Source organism: Rhagoletis pomonella, unplaced genomic scaffold (genome assembly GCF_013731165.1).
Source record: "Rhagoletis pomonella isolate Grant_MI unplaced genomic scaffold, Rhpom_1.0 Rhpom_scaffold_00578, whole genome shotgun sequence".
NCBI lineage: Eukaryota > Metazoa > Arthropoda > Insecta > Diptera > Tephritidae > Rhagoletis > Rhagoletis pomonella.
In genome coordinates this window covers 37782-59336 of record NW_023459132.1, presented here as the reverse complement: position 1 = coordinate 59336, position 21555 = coordinate 37782, and the positions used below count along the sequence as shown (strand labels likewise).

The following is a 21555-nucleotide window of genomic DNA, read 5'->3' as shown; positions in this document are numbered from 1 at the left end:
CTATTGTACCATAGGGTGAGTTTTATATGTATGCAAACGTTTCAATTACGTGAAAAATATTTTTTTCTGTAAATTTCCATATCCAATTCAATTAAAAAACATTTTTATTTTTTTCTATTCATTGCAGCCATTCGTTTTGTATTTAGTTATTACATATACATATGTACATACATACATATATTTTCCCTGCACGATTCATTTCGTTTGTTGTTTCGTCTGTAACCACTAAACTACTGTAGTGTACTATCGCCAAAGTGAACTCAGCAGTTTTGTTTTCGTTTTGTACCGAACTGTTGAAGTAATAAACGAAACGAAATAGTAATAGTACACTGCTCAAAATAGCTTTTCACCACGACTGGTAAATGAGGGAGCTTTTATTTAAGAATTTTGTGCCAGAATAACAATAGTCTTTCGAACTATATTGGCAACTGTCTTTCATTTGTCTTACGAAGGAGCTTTAACTATTTTAGCCAGAATTGCCTTGTAAGCCATTCATCCATTTAACGCTCAGGCCACAAAACAACTGACGCCATCGGATAATTCAGTGGAAATTGTTCATTGTAACATAGGATTTTCAGGCGCATAATTTCCCGTATAGGGGATGTCATTTGACCACTGAGATCATCCGACTTGGCACCATTGGACTTTTTTATGAGGCAATTCTAAAAGATCAACGGTAATTTTTAGCGATTTAAAACTTGCGCTTTATTCTACTAGAATTCAAGGAAACTTGGATTTACACGGGTTCTGCTAAAGAAAGAACTATATTTTTATTTAAAAAAAATAACCAAAATTAAATTACAAAAAAAAGGATGTGTTAAACCGTGTCAAAATATGATGCGGCTATAATTTTTTCGACCACTCTATGTCAACAAGTGGTCGAAAATATCTTAAAAATACAACGCATGAAGGCAGACCTGAAAGCTTTCGACTCACGCATAGACAGAGTGAAGTCCACCACTGAATGCCGTTGTTTTTTTAACAAGAACATACATATTTACATATAATTCAACTCATATGTATGGTTGCCGGGTACAATGGAAAATTGATGGTAATTGCAAAGCTGACAAACTGACAGGGAAAAGTACGATCGGATGATTTTGGGGAAAACCTCCCTGGGACAGAACGCGGTAGATATAGCGATAGCCACTTTCAAGCAGTTTGTTATAGAACATAGCCAAACAAGCATATTCTGTGCACATTCGAGTTAAAACTCGAGCAGTCGATCCCAATCAAATATTTATGAAAAGAAATCGAATGCTATGACGTCCTGAACTCAGTCGCTCATTGAACGAGTTTGATGCAAAACGGTTTTTGTTAGATGCTCGAATATACATGAAAATGATGTACCCGTTGCAGATGTCTGGTACATACATACATATTTATGAACATACACATATTACTACAATCTAATTTGAGTGCAGAATATCATGAATACTTATGCACTCATAACATTTTAACAGGATGCCAAATGCACTCAGAATTCCTTTGTCATTTGCACGAATTTTTGTAACAGTAGAAGGAAAACGTTAGTCTAAGTTGATGGCAACAAAATAGCATTTTGTGGTTTTGTGTAGTGTAGTAGCTACCAAAGCAATGCATGTGGTATACAAAGAAAGATACTCTATCTACACTCACATTGCTTCTCTTTTCAAATAAAAGAGTTAGCCGCATTATTCTACACAGCTACATACGCACCAGCGCAGCCTTTACTATTTGTTGTCATGAAACATTTTGTTTAGAAAAATTAAATTTCCTATCTCATTCCACAATGTTGCATTTATGTGATGGTCAGCTGTTTCGTCTCCAGCTTGTATCCATCATTTTTATTACTTTCGGCTTCCTTTTTAAGTATTCTCTTCTAACAACATGCTTTATCTTTATCTTAACTCTTTTACTAGATTTTCTGGCGGCCTCTTGCTACCTGACTGTTTGACAAATGATAACACTTGAGTTACGGTGATTTACTCAATGTAATTAAAATCGTAAATGTGGTTTTTCGCTAGGTTATTTAGTATTTATTTTCTGCTGCCGCATTATTTCTTGTTTGCTTTTGCTTTATTCTGCAACTGTGTATGGGACTACTGTAATGAAAATGATTTCGCGTTATACTGAGGACTAATTGTTGTCCCAGAGGTGCAGTTTTCATAAAATGAAAATAAGTAGGTATTTATGGCGATATGGCTATTTTAAACTTTACATCAATTACCTAATTAAAAGCAGCTGGTAATTACGCTATAGGTAAACCATGCATTACTCAAGAAGGTTCTGCAATTGACTTCCGAGTGAATTTCAACCCAAATCATTTTGAACTCAGATTGAAAGGGGTTGAAGTTCACTTGGAAGTGATTTGGAAATCCTGCCTGATTGTTTCAAATCCCATATATAGGTGTAACTCTCCGGATGGTATGATAATTTGGGCCTCAATACATATGTACATATGCATGTTACCGTTCAAAAGAGAATGTATAAACCGAAATACGGTTAACTCATTCTTGAAGGGGTTGTGAAGGGACTGTGAATGAGTGTCCTTTGATAATTTGGTCACAAATCGGTCTGCTGGCTGGAAAGACGAAGCTCTTATTATTTTCGAGGATATGTAAAGTGCCTCACACCCAGGTTCACTTGTGCTCTCTGATGTGGTCAAGTTCTTGGCCATGATCCTGGAGAATAAGAAATATTGAGGAGCGAGTAACTAAGGCATCAGTGGTTCTTTACTGATATAAAAACCCCATGAGGAAGATATGAATCTTTGTCTGGTGGAATCTACTACATAGAAGAGTCGTGCACTTGTTAGTAAGATAGAGCGCATGCAAAGGGCAGCCATCGTTGTAATCGGGCGAGCGCTTCGGAACATACCTAATCTTGCGCTTAACACTAAGCTCAGTATCGCACTTGCAGATGTTACGGGCAATGTTGCCGCAGTTTGTTTCGCCATTAGGCTAAACCGTTCTGGCTTCTCATTTAACCCGTCGTCAGAGTACTCTACGATTCTTCAAAGTTTCAATTTAAGTATTACCGGAAGAAATGTATTGAAGCGTTGCAAGGCTGGCCCGAACAGATCCTTCTCTGCGCGCATCGCTACATGACGCGAATGGAAGAATGGCAGCCTCTGGAGAGAGGTCCAACTATAATCTTCACGGATATATCGCAGTTGTATGGCTGAGTTGAGTATTATTAGAAATTATGGAGTTGCCGATTTTTAATAATTTATAAAAATTAGTTGGTAGTTATAGAAAATTTTACTTTATGGAATCGAAGTTTTTGGAATTTTTCATAATATAATATATTATACATATGTATATATGTACAGGAATTTATCGAGTTATCACAATTTATCGATTTCGATCCATATACGTTCGAATATTCGCGTATACGGATAAAATCCAGATATCCGGTTAATAAAAGTTCAAGGCAGACGCCACAAATCGGAGAAGAAGTTCGGCCAAAGACTAGCATATGTGTAAGCGCCAATCTATTATTATTATTATTATTCACATACATTAAATACTTTGGGAAAAATATATCTATGTATACAGTTTTAGGGTTTGCGGAACAGTATAATACTGCGACACACAGCAAACAGAGGCCGCACCGCAGTCGACGTCGCCCAGGCCTACCTGTGACTAATGCTCGTTTACGAAAAGTTTCTCATACGCCCAGGCTAACTAAGGATACATACATATTTCTTCTATGTTCTAACAATGAAAAACGAATTAGGTATACTATATAAACAGTTTCAAATCTGTATTTGATATCTATACATATTTGTACAAACATACATATGAGTATAAATGGAATTTGTCTGTTAAATAATTGAATATTTAAAACTAAGTATCCTTCCGCCAGTCGTTGAAATAAGGGTTTGAAATAACGAGAGATATAACCTCATTACTCAGTTTAAGGCTATCAAAAATTTCATGGAGCAGAATTCCGACTTTTCCTTGCATTTTTTCCATGTAAAAATGGAGCATTGCAACTTTATAACTGATAGCATAGGTTCACACTAAATCAGCTGACGCTAATTGGAAGTGAGGTCTTCTCCATCTCGTACCATCTGTGGTATGTCTGTTGAACGTGAACACTTGTGTAGCCTAAAATGATAATCATTTAAATTTTTACCGTGGTCATCATCAAAATAATAGAGTTTCATCCAAGTCTTCATTTTACTTTCATTGGAACCTTGTTTTGAATTTCAAGTTTATAGTATTTTGCATATTTCTTTTGAGACCTTTAAAATTGACTACAGCTAAAAAAGTTTGCAAAAGTCTTGTAAAAGTTTAGTGTAGCAGTAAACTCGCGTCTTTTTTTTTTTGCAGCTTATTATAGCAGCAGTTTAACTCTCTAGTCGAGGCGTTGTCATGTTGCAAATCCGTTGCATGTCGCATCTCCGCTGAATGCGCACTTAATCAAGCCATCATTTAGGCCGTGTTACACTTGAAAAGCGGTGGCGCTGACGTTAATATATATGTATTCGAGTAGCACTCAACAGATACAATGACTGCGCGACAGGAACTTGCAATCATAAACGAGACCGCAATGCTACGTAAAATGAAACTGAGAATTTCGCTGCTAAGTGGCTGAGTGAGCGTACTAGTTTGCAACCATTTATGTAAATGCATTCTAAGTCCATCACATAGTGTATTTTCCATATTTCACTGCTATGTCTTACACCACAGCAGTTTGTGTGGGCTTGAGCAAAACCAACAAACAAATCGAGTATCTACATATGTACATATATACCGCACTACTTTTATGAGCAGACTTTGTGCTCATATTTCAACTTGTTTTTTAATCTTTTACTTGCACATTTTTTTCCCTCACCGCTTGGTTGCTTTGCTTGGTTACCATCTCAGAATCGTACTTTGTCGCGAGCCAACATAATTGAAAATGTCATATTTTGCAAATCTCTGCAACCAACCAGTATTCAGTGAATACTATTCACGGCAACCATAGACTGTGTTGACAGCTTGAGTACTTAGAAATGTGCGCTATAGAATGCTTCCTTGTATTTGCAGTTCCCCACAAATATGTCAACTTGATACAGGCAGTCAAAAGAAAATAAATGGGTCAAAGCGTTTTGAAAAATGTTACAAGGCAAACCCCATTCCAGCAGCATAGCTCATAAAATGCTCCAGTGAATACATACCCCCATACATACATACATAAGCTTTTGTCTAAATACGCTTGTGTAAAGCAAAGTTGCCAACTTTGTCGTGTATAAATTTTCATATATTTAATTTGAAAAATTATCTCTCGGAGGCATTCGACCTCTCCTGTGTTTAAATATGCATATTTTCCGAGGAACGTTTATACATAAATATACATACATATCCTGCTGATAAAAGTGTAAAATATAAATGATTTTCACTCACCGCTGACACTCGACAAACCAGCGCTCCGGCTGTGTCAACTTGGATACGATGAGTATGGGCACCGCCGTGGCCAAGGCAATGAACCAAACTCCAGCTATGATGAACTTTGCAAGCCTATGGGAGAGGGAAATAATGCGTAAAATGAATAAAAAGCTTTCATGTTATGGATATTTCAAACACTTAATCTACTGCAAACCAAAAAAAAAAAGATTTTGTCTCGAGTGAAAGAATACATTCAGCTAAAATATGCATTGCAGCTTGATATGAATTGGCTTTATGTGTTATTGTGTTATTGTGTTATTATGAATATAAATTAAGTACATTTGTGAAGTCGTTTTAGTCAGTAATGTTTTCGCGTCCATTTTAAATACATATTTATGTGCGTCGTGATGTACCGCAGTAAATCATATACATATTTGTGTAAGTGTTTACACATTAGTTTTATGTTTGTTTAGAGAAATAACAAAAAAAAAACAGGGTTTCTGCTAAAGAAATTTTGCTTTAACGCAGTGCCTTTTTTATAGTAGGTATGTCGAATTTCACCAGGTCGAATACTAAACTTTTTTATGCAGTTCAGTGGATGGTAGAAATGGCGACATATAAAAAAGGAGATTGGTCAAGGTTTTCTCTAGCTAAGTTAGGGCTTCAACCAAATATAAAGTATTTTCCTGTATCTAAGACCAGCAGCAAATCTGAAACGCAGCAGCACCATATGCAACAAAAAAACTATCCTGCTGGCGTATGCGGATGATATTGATATTTTCTGCATGAAACCCTGAGACGGCATCGCTGCATTTTTCAGCTTATAAAACGAAGCTACAGGCGCACGTCTACCAGTGGACGAGGACAAGGCAAAGTACCCTGTGGCAACACATGAGAAGTCGTGGCATATTGCGGCACACCTCACTTTTGGCAGTTATAACTTTGAAGTAGTGGAAGACTTTGTCTACCTAGGATCTTAAACGGAGGTGGGCAGCTTCGGCAGAGCATTTTTTTTAGTGTGCGTGCAATTAATGAATTTTAACTGCTTTAACGCGAATTCATCGTTCTAGTACTGAACTTTTTCTTCCATTTGGTTGCTGTTTTTTTTCACTCTCTGTGAGAGAAATGCAACAGCAACCACATATGAAGAAGTTCTGAACTAAAACGATAAATCCGCCTTTAAGAAATAAAATATTTTATATAATGGCGGAAAGCTCAAAAATTCGCGTATCGTGTTCAGCAGGATTTTTAACAAAAGTAAGTAATGGTAAGTCTTCGTATTTATATTACGCAAATTAATCGTATAACAAAAAAACTTGAAACGTCTGTAAAATTAAATTGAAAATATGATTTCACTCTTATCCTCACCGTCTTATTGTTAATAAAAGATATTTATTTCCACTAAAATGAAAATTAAGACGAGAGTTAATTCCTTGGACTATTCTCATTGTTTACCCGAACCCTAAAAATAATCGAATCCGGTGCAAATTTTGAGCGGCTGCAAAATCGCGTTTATTTTCAACAGACTTCAAAAAAGGACAAGGTTGTCAATTCGTTGGAATATATATTTGTATTATGTATGTTACCGGATAACCTTGAACCATGTCAATGGATTTAGATCTTCTGTCGGATTTTGATTTTCTATCGGAAAGGAAGTATCTCAGAGATGGCTCCATAGCAATTTGGTTTAGATCCGATTATTGGATTATGAATAACTTAACTATACTCGTATATGGTTTTCGTTTCTACAAAAAAGTTTGCCTTTTCATTTATTAACATTTATTGGTATAAACGAAACCGCCATTAAATTTTTATATGAGAATTGAAATTAACTTTTTTTGCTTGAAAATTACTTTTTTTTTTTTTTTGCTGACGGCTTTTGCGTTTTTTTTTTTATATAAAGCATAATATTCTGTTCCTGTTTCACGTGAAAAAGCTGTCAAATTGCATATAAAATTTCTTTCTGCGAAATAAGTGTGCAATTCCACAATATTTCCTCAGCAAAGTAGTATTCTGTTCTCGCTGTGCAAAAGCTTGCAGCGTGTTGGCAACATGAATGAATCCAGCAAAACAATTTTCCTGGTATTTTTGAATACGCGTGTACATTTAAATTGACAGTTTATCGTATTTAGTAACGGCGAAAACAAAGCGGGGTTAAGTCGCTAAACCTTATCCAAACCGATCGTAAAATTTTATTTCACGAATGCCTAATTCTTATTAGTTTGACTAGCTGCCCGCATGCGACGCAATTTCAGCTTATGTCTTTGGGTCTTGGCAAGAATATAATCCCTCAAGGTTTAGCTTAAAATGGTTCCAGGTATGCATCCTGTGATAATGTAGCTTTCCAGAAGGTGTCACGCCAGTTTTTTCTGTGCATATTTCCATTCGAAGAATACCTCATCTCAGTATTAAAGGTAAATGTGTCATCAGAATTTGAGATTATACGGGTTACCCCCTGGCTGTTTTCAACGGCTACGGGAACGTTTTCATATACCACCATTTTTCATAGTTTTGGGATTGAGTTCATTTATCTCTGAATTCGACGAAGGCCTCTTTTCCGTTTAAAATACCAGGTGGAGAAGGACTTGACTACACTTGGCATTTCCAATTGGCGTCAGTTGGTACAAAAGAGAAACTACTGGCGAACTGTTTTAGACTCAGCCAAAATCGCTTAGGCGGTCACAGCGCCAATAAAGAAGAGGAAAAAGAAGAATATTTGAGTTGATAATCAGAAGACGAGTGCATATAATATATATGTACGTACATATGTACTAATGTGTGTAAAAGGAAAATAATTGTTAAATATTTATATGTATGTAGTTAAGAAAAATACATACATGTATAAGTAGAAAGAGCCCAGTGACCCCTCAATGCTGCATATTCTGTCTATGTACTTAAATTGGCTCAACAACGGACTCGTTGAAAGTTTCATGAAAGCATTTATCCAAGCTTAAGCAAATACATACATAGTACGTTCATACTGGACGTACATAAATATGTGTGCATGCTTTATGAATAAACTATGAAGCCAAAGCATATCTAGACGTATGCTCAGCCAGTTTGCGCCATACATACATCATATCTATGCCATTGTTTGTCAATAAAAGCCAGCAGTGCTTTGGTTTTCATCATAAAAATTAAGTATGTATTAGCATAATGCCAACTAGTTATTATTACGTATGTATAAGGGCTATGTTTGGCTACGCTAAAGTGAAGGGCTGCCCTGCGCGAGCGTGCAGAAGAAATATGATGGCACATAAGTTGAGCTGCTTGTGGCACTCGCGGTATTTAATATTAAATTATGCTGTTGACAAAAAGTACTAAATAAAATGCTTCGCAGTACTGTTAGGGGCAGGCTAGTAGTATGTAGTATTTAGTATGAGTAGCATAAACTTCGGCTCAACACACAATGCCATTACGTATACGCTGTGTGGTCTCCCTTAATTGCAAGAAATTTATTAATTTCGTTCCTCAATTTATTGCATGTGATTTAGGAAAATATATGGTTGCTGATTTAATGGAAAAATTAAAGCTAGAACTGCTGTCGGTGTTTCTTTCTTCTACACTACATTACACTCGATTAAATTGAGTCAACTAAAAAGTTAAGGTTTTACTTAAGCGAACGGAATAAATGGCAATTCAACCCATATATTCACGTAAAATACGACTTACGTTTCGGTATGGATACCTTGCGTAAATGTTATAGCTGTGATTTTTAGAGCTTCACACAAACGCTTATTGCACGAGGAGCGGTGAAGCATTTGGAAAGAAAAATGCATCGTTTAAAAGAAAAAATACCAGGTTTATCGAAATGTCAATTTTCATAAGTCATAAGTTTGTGTTCTGGCGTATAAACAACGCTAAATATTGGTTTGTTCCGGCGTCCATTTTAAGCCTATAAAGTGCTCTTGCAAATCAAGTTTAGCAGAGATATCAGTTCTTATGTATAATAGCAATATTGTTTTGAAAAATTTTAATTTTGATATAAATTTACCAAAATTTTAGCATTTTAAGGCAAAAATTTTTTTGAAAAAAATGTGTTACTTTTTTGTTAGCAACTTGCTCGAACCCCGCTCGAGTGATTTTGTATTCATTTTCTTTAATCAAAAAATCAAATTATTTCCTTTCGTTTGGTAAATGAGAAATTTTGATTAATATCTTATTTGGTCAAAATATAGGGCATTAATTGATTTTTCACAAAAAAATCTTTCGTCAGCATTTTACAAACGCATACATGAGCAAGAACAGTAAGGCTGCTGGAACTGACAGAAGGAAACAAAAAGTGTGTGTGTGTATTTTGTGTATTTCGGATATTGAAATCCAGATGGCGCAGGTCAAGGGAATTATTTATAAGCTTATCACAGCATATGTAAGTAAATACACAAGTTAATTGCGGTTAATGGCAAAAATAGTTCCGAAATAAAAAGTGGATGAAATGCGGATTCTCCCCGGTTTACCGATTCCATTTTTGGATACTGGACTATAACTTTTCCCACTAAAGTTTACAGAAAAGTATCGGAAGCTAAAAAATAGTGGCACGCTCCCCTGCAAACTCATCTACTGCCGAATACGTATATATAAATAAAATGGTCGAAAAAATTATAGCCGCACCATATTTTGAATAGTTTTTTTTTGAAGATTTTTTTATAAAAATATAGTTCATTCGGAAAGAATAATTCTTTAATAAAGCCTGTGTAAATCCAAGTTTCAAACTGTGTGCAATATTAAAAAATAAAATAAATTTAACAAACTTCCGTAAAAATTTCAATCTTTTTTAATTATATTTCCTAGAAAGTTTCTGAGTATGCGGGTTTGTAGCTAGTAGAATAAAGTATAAGTTTCAAGTTTACCGATGATGATGATGTGCCACTGTTCAGTAGTAAGGGTTGCCTACTTCTGTTACAAATGGTAAAACTACGCTCCTTTCGGATTGGTAATAATTGAGCATATGTCGATATGCCACAGAAAAATATGGTTATTTATAAACATAATCGGCTATATAACTCAAAAAACATAAAATTCTGAGTTGTGGCGATATTGCAGAGAAAAATTAAATTATTACTTTCAAAAAACCTTTATCTTTTTCTAGCGTTCTTCGGTTACGAAAGAATGAACGAAATGGCATAAAAACATTTTTTTTTTTACATAATATGAATAATGCAGTTAATGAAAATTAATAAGAAATCTTTAACAACTGCAGTGAGTAATAAACGAAATATAAAAACTAGCTCGATTTTATTAATAATAATATTAGGACGCCTCACTTCATTAAATATGGCTAGAGTTATTTCTCTCCAGTGTTTTTGAATATTTTGGTTTTTAAATAAAAGCCTCTGACAGTTTTTGTCCAACGGTGGTGAGCAACCATTATTGCTATTAACTAGCAGCTGTTCACAAATAGAAAACACATGTAACATCTTTTATTTGTTTCGCTCAAACTATCCAATGTGCATTCATTTATTGATGCTTCAAAATTAATAATAATGACGTTTATGAGTTTTAAACAATACGCGGCTTACATATGTGTGTATGAATGTAAATATAATGCCGTTATTATTCAGAAACTCGATAACAGTGTAAATGCAAAGAAGAAGAAAAACAAACATTTAGTACATTAATGCCCATTAGCGCATGTTAACGACAACAATTAGTTGAATGACATTTAATTAATGGCCTATTTGTATTTATTCAATAAAAACGAGCACTTGCGGGTGCAGCTAAATATGTAACCGCTGAGAGGCAAATATTGAATATCAAGAATATCGAAGCGATTGTATGCATATGAGGATTTTTCGCATTCGAAAAGCACAGCATACTCTTGATTTTCGAAAAATAAATATTTAGCGTATTTCTTTTATTTTTCAAATTTTTTTTATTAATGGTTTAACATGGTCTGCACTACACTACGTATAAGAGTTTTTGTGCGTTACGATGCATTGTTTGCCTGACTCAATGAACAGCAAGCAGCTGACATGCTTGAGCGCTTGACTAACAGCTTAAAGCGTTACTTGATTGTGTCAGCCTGCCAACACCATTGTTTGTCCACTTGTCTGTTAACCAATTGGTCTACCACCAACTAAAGTACTGTATGGCTTTGTGTGTGTGTGTGTGTGTGTGTTTCAAGCCTTTGCGTCAGTGCGTAAGCATACACATATGAGTGTACATTAAATAGTTATTTGCGATGAATTTGAAGGCGTTGCATGGCGCTAAATTTCCATTAGTTTTCATTCGACCGTATAACGAAATATTAAGTTCCTAAGTAAATTTACGTTACGCCTTAAGCGCCATGGCACCAAACATGCTTTGTATGCTAAGCACAAATATGTATGTACATATATACATAGCTTTGTGTGCTTTTGTTTCTATTTTAGCTGTTCGTGTTACGATTGGCGCTCTATCGATAGGCGCTTTGACGTCGTCAGCCAATTTTGCCACTTTGTGGTGGAAGCACTTTGTTTGTTACACGCCTGAATGGATGACGTGTGAGCTGTTGCAGGTTGGGTGGTACGTAATAGCTTATTGATGTACATACTTATGAATATTCTATTTATTACTTCTTCGAATGGGGTGGTGTATATGGGAAGTAAGAAATAAATTAACGCCTAATATAATGTTTCTCAGAGTGGGCACTCATCGAAATACTATGTCTGCATTTCACGATTTCTTGTTTTTGCTAAAGGTGCCTTTCCAGACTTTCGACGATGCTTTGCTTATATTTTTTTGGACTTTTCATAAGTAAAAATATTTTGTGAATATTACTTTCTTCATAGCCTTGGTTGGAAATAAATAAAAACTCAGATGTTGGTATTATTTCCCATTTAAAAGTGAAATGAAAAAAAATTTTGCCGTTTATGTTATTTTATTTTAGCAATTTTTTTAATAATGATTATTCAAGGAATCATTGCAATATTTATTGTTTCTAATGGCCGACTGTGGAAGCGCTATAGCTGATTGCCGACCAAGGAATATTGATGTGAGTACTGTCAAGCCTTTAACGTCACCGGGACCTGACGGCATCATTCTTGCTCAGCTGCAGAAATCAGCGGAGTTGGCATACCGTTGGCTGACTCCTATCTACGCGAGCTGCATAGATGGTGGATACGTCCAATTGTCCTGGAGGAATATAAGAATAACATTTATCCCCAAAGCAGGATTATCCTCTTACGTATCCCCAAAGAACTTCAGGTGCTGATAAGATCAAAACAAGTCTGAGTCTGCGTGACTTCTCTCTCTATAGCCACGGATTGCTTCAACACCAGACTGATTTGGTTTCGGATTACAGCGATATTGCGGAAAACTGCTGTGCCGATAAACTGGCACACTGCCTGTACACCGTAGGAGCCATCACCAGCGAAAGGGAAGTTATTGGGGTACCTATGGCAACCTTGGGACTGCATTTGGACAAATACAAAAAACATATCGGGTCGTACTTCATGATTGCCCCAGAGCAACTCTCTAAAGTGGACATCAGCTGCTTGCGGAACTTCATATATAGCACCCAGCGATTTTCTTCTTTTATTTGATTACCTTGTATAGCGTTCCAGGATAATCTTTTTTTTTGTTCTTTTCAGTGGTAACACAATGAACATTCATTAGCTATGTAAGTGAGCCCCCTGGAGGTATGCCACCTTTACCGATCCCAAACTTACCTGTCAAGCGATCGATGTCGTAACTAAAAATCTACAGTATAAAATATAACTTTAGCTTCTCTGCTGTCTTCTTCGATACTACGATGTCTGCCTTTACTCATTATTTTTACGATAGTATTAAAATTCCTTTAAAATTAAATCAATCATGCAAAATATGGAAGGTATTTAAATAAGAACTTACAGTCTAAATTGTTTAAAACCACAACCACGTACACAATTCTCTAAAACTCTTTGTTTCCGCATGCTAAAATCGTTGAAAGAAAACAAACATATATCTACTTGCTCATAGACATATTTACATATGTACGTATGTAGGTATAAATCCATCCAACTAACCAGCGCAGTAGTTTATACACAAAATTCTTGCATGCTTATGTCATAAATGTCAAAAAGCACTGAACTAAAAACATGTAAAACCCAACGGAAGTAAGCGCTTGAAGAGGCAACTAGAAACAAACTTATTCTTAGTACTAACACACACACACACAACCATAAACTTTATGAGCTCGTTTATGTTTATGCGGCCCTTTGGCAACAGACAGGTTAGCAACATATGTTTGCCTGATACCCGCGAATTGCTCTTTGTTTTTTTTTGCTTCTTTACAGCGCAATTTTTCGACATCGTACATTACGCATTAGTTGTTGGTTGCAAGTAAATGCGAACATAAATGAGCCGTTCAGTGTACACATCGATTAACTCCACTTTTCGAAAAATCTTAAATGCTTAAATGTCAAAGCATTTGATATAATTATAACTCGTTACGTTTTTAATAACTTTATATGACATACAATAGTACATAATACTTATAACAACATTATTTATTTGATTTTATAAAATAAATGGAATTTAAAATAATAATGTACATTACTTGATCGCATCTCCCAACTTTTTGTTGATGGAGTTAATCAATTTTTGCACTGAACGGCTCAAACACAACTACGCGCAACTGCGTAACTTGCGGCCAATTGCACCAAATCCGCTCAGCTTAGAAGCACGCATTTATTGCTCGAATCAAGTACACAGGTATACATACATACATACATAAGTAAATATGCAAAACTTTTGCACTTGCTTATGGAGTTCTGCCTGCTATGCGCTGCTCATCACTGATGTAACCGAGAATGTTGGTGCGTTTGGCCCTACCTACATACATACATACATACGTATCGGATGAGCAACTTTATTACTGCAAAAGTTTGTTGTTGAATTTTTTACTGCTGGCAAGCTGCCTATCACTTTGGTTACGAGTATTATCCTGCAAAAATCGTTGGGCCATATTGTAGTGCTTTCAAAATGCTCCTATGTAATGCAATAGCGTACCAACTGGTTTATCTACACCAACTTGTTGTTACCCGATCATTGCTCATGTTTTAAGGATCGTAATCACTGCGCGATGCTTATTGGGCTGCGTTGCCAAAAGGTCGGTACTCCGTGGAGTAATACCATGGATTAGTTGTGTGCTACTCTGTTGGCGGGATGGGCGTAATGAGAAAAATGAATAATTCAATAAAACAGAGATTTCTATTTACGTGCGTGCATGTAGTAGTCGCGATTTTTACAGTGTAGCGCATGTATGAAATTGTGCAATTTTTTCTCCGGATTTCGCTCTTTCACTACAAAATCTTTATTAGACGCTCCAAGTGCAAAAAAACGGTGAATTTCGACAGACACGCGTCAATATGAAATTTTTATGACCATACGGTTGTTTATTTGCAACAAAATATGTACAAGTGATTGTCGGCTGCAAAGGTTTTGAACGAGCTCTGTGCCAATTAACTAGCTTCCTTCCTTTCACTACAAAAATATTTATAAGGCACAATCGCTGAGAGCCAACTTTAGGAATTTTGGTGTTTGCTAGCATTGATGAAAAATTCTCTCGCCGTTATTTCATTTGTTTCTTTTTGTTTTCACTCGAATCCATGGTGGAATAATAATACCCTGATGTGAAATTTTTTCATGACACTTGACGCGCCATGTACACACATCCAAAATTTTAAAGTGGAAAGGTTAGTTTCGAGTATTACGTATTATGAATTTGTGCGACAGCCAACATTTGATGACATGCAAGTACCGGCATAATAAAAAAAATGCACATGCAAAAGTGAGGCTTAAAAGAGATTTTATAAAAAATTTTGTTGGTTTTGATTGCTTTTTTGAATTTTGTGAATGGCGAAAAGCTCTAAAATGTTTTTATTTAGCCGCTTTAAATAAGCAATATTTGCAGATTTCAGCTTTTAAAATGGCTTTGAAACATAGATTCCTCCGAGGAACGAACGGGATGGTTCAAAGGTAAAGCAGAGAGTAAGAAGTGGTGTATACTATTTCGCTTATCTCTGGAACCGCTTATGCTAACGTTCTGAAATTTGGCACAGCAACATATGTTGTCAATACCGTACTTACATATTAGTCAATGATGAACATCTCATCTATACATACAAATGCATATGCATATTTTTTAAAAAATGAAAGTCGAGGTTTCTTTTTCGGTCTAATTTCAAAAGCTACTGAAGAAATTTGCAGGAGACTTGGTAGAATTAGCATTAATCAATGCCGTATTAACGTTCGCAATTCGATTTTAAGTTTTCCTGTAAATTTGCTATATATTATGCTGGTGGACTTCAAAATAGTAATTCGCATAAAGGATTTAGTATTGGTGACACGTAAAATTCAAAAGTTTATGTTGTCGAATTTCGACTACTGGACGATACCAGTTTACTTATCTAAGCCGCGGACGCTCAAAAATACCAATCTTGACGAACGAGATGCGGAATGCCATACAAAAAATCCATGCCTACATTAACTCTGCTGGCGGCCACCTATCAGATAGATCATTTTCAAACATTGATTAAATTTATTTTGAGACGTTTTTTTGTTCAGGCCCATTTCGCCATTAGTTAATGACTAGTTCGGAACTAGTTTGGGTTCACTTCGGGACCAATTTGGGGCTTACTTTTGACCAATTCGAGCTTACATCGAAACCAGTTTGGGCCAGTTCAGACTTAAATAGCTTTTACTCACTTATAACCTTGTACACAAATAGGCAAACATGCTCTCTTTAACCCATTTTAGAGCTAAACCCTGCTTCTTTGGTTTGGAAAATTATATATGGTTTAAAGTAAGGATGACAATTTTTTCGCTTTTACGATCCTGGGATTTTTGGTTATTATTTTTTCGCTCTGACGTGAGGATTTATTTTAAAGGTCTTCATAATTTCAAAGAAATGATTGATTCCAAAAAAATATTTAAAAAATTCAATGCAATGTAGAATGAAAATATGGGTACAAAATGCAAGAGGAAATTTCTTCAGAATTAAAAAATAAAGTAAAATTTCGGATTCACAAGGACGAATAAGTAGTTTTTTAAGTTGATAAAGTTAGAAGGATGAAATTCGAGGGTGTTATCGAGTTTATATAAGTCCTTAACATATAATTTTTTTTAAAACAAATATTGCGATATATCAAGGATAAAATTTTATAAGGGCATTTTTAATACTTACCAGTCCTTATGCCCCAAAACATTTTATCTGTTTAAATTCTACAGTATTTCCACTTTAATTTGATGCCCACACTTCTTGTCTAAGCAAATTTCACTAAATTTTTAAAATCATTTTTGAATTAGTGACGTCAGAGTGAAAAACTAAAAACGCAATTTTACTTTATTTGGCCGATGGTTTTGCGAATATTAAGATTTTTACATATAAAAAAATATTAGTTATAGAATAAACAAGTAAGAAAGCCTAAGTTCGGGCAGAGCCGAACATTAAATACCCGGCGCACGTATTAAATATATGTTTTTCGCCTTACCGAAAGCTACGGCTATATGGTAAGCCGGGGCGTATCAATTTTGAGTAAATTAGAGTCCTTAGATTTCGAAATTTTGAAGTTTCAAGCAGTTCTGAAATTTACCGTTATATGAGAAGCGGCCGTTATTTTAGTCCGATTTCAATAATTTTCAACGGTTTGCTTATATGTGGCAAGCACAATAACCACACCGAGTTTGGTACAAATTGGTAGAACGGTTACTGAGATACATATATGTGATCATAAGTGGGCGGTGCCACGCCCATTTTCCAAAAATTTATCACAAACGTATTTCTTGGTAAAGAATTGTTGCAAGCATCAATTTTGAATAAATTAGCTTCAATATTTACTGATTTATCGAAGATTTTGTATTTCTCTAAATTACCGTTATATGGGATGTGGGCGTGGTTATCGTCCGATTTTAAAAATTTTAGGCGATTTTGTATGCTGTGCGAAGGCCGACAACTGTGCCAAGTTTGGTAGAAATTGGTACAGCGGTTACCAAGATATACACATGTAACCATAAGTGGGCGTGGCAACGCCCATTTTCCAAAAATGTATAATATTATTATTTTTTGTCAAAAAATTATTGTAAATACCAATTTTGAGTGATTTATCTTCAGTAGTTACTAAAATATCGCAGTTTTCGTATTTCTGGAAATTACCGTTATATGGGAAGTGGGCGTGGTTACAGTCCGATTTCGCCCATTTTCAATAGCAACCTACCTTGGATTAAGGGAAACCTACATACCAAATTTCGTTGAGATATCTCAATTTTTTGCTCGAGTTATCGTGTACACGGACAGACGGACAGACGGACAGACGGACAGACGGACGGACAGACAGACATGGCTTAATCGATTTCTTTTTTTATCCTGATCATTTATGTATACATTTGTCTATATCTATCTCGATTCGTTTTGGCTGTTACAAACAACCGTTATGTGAACAAAATTAATATACCCTTGTGCACAAGTGCGCTCGGGTATAAAAAAAAAGAAATACAGCCATTACTGGTTTTTATTATTGCCATCAGTGCGAATTACAAATTCGAAAAATCTCGGGATTTTTTGCCAAGAAGCCCGGGATTTTCGGAACCTAAAAAGGCCGGGATAACATTCCTAGTATAAAGGTATTTTGAAGCTGATTATTCAAATTTAAAATTATATAGTTTAAAGGAAAGCGAAAAAATCAATTCTATTAGGAATAAGATTTATGTAGATTAAGAACCATACAAGAAAGAAGGTAAAGTTGATTATGTAGAAGCAGAAAGAAAACTCAAAAAGAAGGTAAATTTAAATACTCAATAAAATGAAAACGGTGGGGATGAATATGCAAAGGAATAAAGAATGAATATAAAAATCAGGTAAAGGTAAAAATTAAAATATGTATAGAAAAAGAAAACCATAAAGAAAACGAGACGATAGACAAAGTTAGATATGAAGAACGTAATAGGGATAAAGATAGACAAAGAAAAATATAAAACGCTATGGATATGGTGTGTTATGTTATGGGATGTTATATTATGCTTTATTATGTTTGGTTATGATATGTTATGTTATATTATGTTATGTTACGTTGTGATATGTTATATTATGTTATGTTATGTAGTGTTATTCTATGTTACGTTCTTTTATGTTACGTTGTTTAACAAGACATTCATTGTATATACATATAGTAAATATATAGATTTTTTTCTTCCCTAAATAACGGTCATTTCTTTCTTAAAAAACAAACGCATTTCCTAAAGTCAACTTGAATTAAGCTTAAATTACACTAGCAAATGCAAGCAATTCAATATAAATATATATGTATGTTCTTTTTCACTTTCTACTCACCTTTTCGTTATTCGCGGTCGCAGCGGCCACATTATCGCAATATATCGATCGATACTAATTGCGACCAACGTATAAGCGCTCACCAGCACAGACACCGCCTGTGAGTAATTGACCAGATTGCACAGCACTGTGCCGAAAGGCCAATGATTCAAAATGAAAATCGAAACAAACGAAAAGGGCACGCAAAATAGCGACATCAGTATATCACCCACAGCCAAATTGGCTATGAAATAATTTGTAACGGTGCGCATGCGTGGTGTCGACTGCACAATATAGCACACAGTACCATTTCCCAGCAGCGCAAACACAAAAATCGGAATGTACATCAGATAGACGGCGGTTTTAAAGTAGACAGTCGACAGCGCCGATACCTCCTCGGTGCTATTCTGCGCTGTATCATCATCACAGATAATGCTGGTTATATTAATATCGTCAAAGCCATACGCCTCATCAAACTCCACGTCTGTGGCTGCATCTATGGCTGTAGATGCCGCTGCCGCTGCCGCTGAAGCTGTGGTGCTAGCAAAATTGACTACATTTTTCATTGTCATTTTGACCGATGATAAGACCAGTACGGATGGGCTTCCGGCGGCGGCATCATTGCTGCTTTCGTTGTAGGTCAGCCGCTGCGACATAAGTTCAGCGGATGTCACGGGCGCTGCAGCTATGACACTTTCACTGTCGTTATGCAATTGCTGGGCATCGGATGCTGATGTGATAAAGTAATAGTCGCTGCTGCTCTCGGCACTGTAGGCGTCCAGTTCGCCGGCGGTGAGTAGGCTGTCGTTGCCGCTGCTGCTGCTACTGCGGCTATTCGCGATAGCCGAGTTTAATGCATAGCGTACGTAACGCTGCACCGCACCGCCACCGGAGGTGTGCAGATGTGGCAGGATGCTCCGCACGGCATATTCGCGCATAAATTGCTCCATACTGTGCACAATTTGTGGATAAATAGGCGCGTCGGCCGATGAACGTGGGGGTGTATGCCGGTTGGCGTGTGTGTGTGTGTGGAAGTATTACTTTGTTTTTGTTATTTTTAGCTCGTTATTTCAACTGTCGTTATTAAATTTTGCACACCAGTGGCTCAGGTAAAGTTACACATATTTTATTATGTTCATGTTTGCTGGAGATACTTCGCATTGCCAAAGGGCTTTGAATTTTCATAATCACACATACATACATGCATATCTCTTTCAAGTACATGCTTCTTCACTTTCTGTATTAAGTTTCACATACGCCCTGTACGCCTCTCTGACTTTCATATTACATTTATACATCTGTATGTAGCACAGTTTATATTTGTGATTCCTGCTACTGCTAGAAGGCAATTTGCTCTACAAACTTACTTCATTTGCTCTCTCGCCGTTCCATCATATATGTACTTTGTACTCATATACAGCATACGGCACTGCCTTTATCTTCATCTCAGCTCTTCTGCCACAACCACAATACTTGTACTTAACAAAAAGTCGCACAACAATCAAAGTTACTTTTTGGCTTTGCACTTCCGAAATTCAAATACTGGCTTTTTTACTAACTTGAAATGCGAGCTTTCCTCATTTTGTAAATAAACATTTATCTACATACATACATACATACATACATACGTATGTACGTTGTGTGCTTGCATTCAAACTTGGTAACCCAAAAGTATATATACGCTCTCAAGTATAAAAACGAACAACTCTTTGCCACCTCGTTGCTTCTCCGCCTGCAATATGTTTTGTATGGCTATGCACACCAACGCACCCGCTTGGCTGCATATGTGATACTCGTCTGCATAAGGAGTTCTTTCTAGCAATGTGGTTAGTTCACACACCGTATAATTTGTGCTTCCGCTACTTTCATTTGCGGTTTATTCAGAAATCACAAAATTTGCCATTTACTCCTTACGGCAATAGTTAGTTAGTCCTCGTACAGCGTTTGCTTTTGTTCCAAAATTTAATTGAATTTCAGTATTTCTGCACCTTTGGGTTCAGTTCAAGTTTTGTTTGCTGTTCTGATTTTCGTTGTTGGGCTTTCAAGCATAAATGCAGCCCCATTCGCTTGGATTTCCACACCTGTAATTAGCAAAGATTTATTATTATTACCGATACTGCCAATATGTATTAAGTACAATAACATTGTAGTATAGCATTGAGTATGAAGAACTGTAAATTGAAATTGGTAAAAGTGGTCATAAATTGTTGGTTGTCCGTTCTACTTTGGTTTTTTGAAAATTTGCCAAAACAGACCAGAATATGAAACATTTATATATGTACGTATGTTTACTTATACAGGGTGTCAAAGACCACGCGTCTACACCTTCTGAAAGGGCTGATAATGATTTTTACTAGAAAACGCAAAAATATCAACTATTCGCTTTCGACACCGGAAGTGGGTTAAAATTACCGGAAGACGTGTTTTTTTTTTTTATTGGATATATGTACATGCTTTGACCATCGACTCGGATTATATGGAAAAAATACTTATATAACTTTTGTGAGAAACTTTTTTCTACAAAAAGCATTGTAAAAACCTGTAAATCACATTTTATCTCAGACTAAAATTAAGTGCTCAAGAAAAAGCCGTTGCTTTGTATCCACTAACTTTTCTCTGGAATTTTAGTCCTTTTCCCTACCTGTGGAAATTGGGCAAATGAAATTACTTATAACATTGTTCCGTCTGGATGGAAAATTTCAACTAATAAAGTTTTCATTCAACAATTTCAGTGATTACACTGTAGAGAAAGTCACAAGTTTTGAAATGACAAAAAAAAACGTCGAAATATGTGAATACTGAAGTCATTCTCTCAAGATATTTTCATTTCAATGAAAAAAACGCACTATAACAAGGAAAATTTGAATAAATAACAGATTTATAGCCCAATTCTTTATTGGTGACAAAAATTTGTTTACTGCCAATTTTGAA

General features: G+C 35.8%; 1 protein-coding gene across 1 annotated transcript in view; it reads right to left on the bottom strand.

Annotated features, from left to right (window-relative positions):
• LOC118751172 (neuropeptide SIFamide receptor-like) overlaps positions 1-20642 on the bottom strand; it is a gene marked incomplete at its 3' end in the record, with an annotated part of 32070 nt that extends 11428 nt beyond the window's left edge. Inside the window, exons 1-2 of the mRNA XM_036485943.1 lie at positions 18646-20642; positions 5376-5489 (exon numbers count right to left, since the gene is read on the bottom strand). Coding sequence (XP_036341836.1) covers positions 5376-5489; positions 18646-19574 — 1043 coding nt within the window. The remainder of the gene's footprint in view (positions 1-5375; positions 5490-18645) is intronic.
• Between the last annotated feature and the right edge of the window lie 913 nt (positions 20643-21555).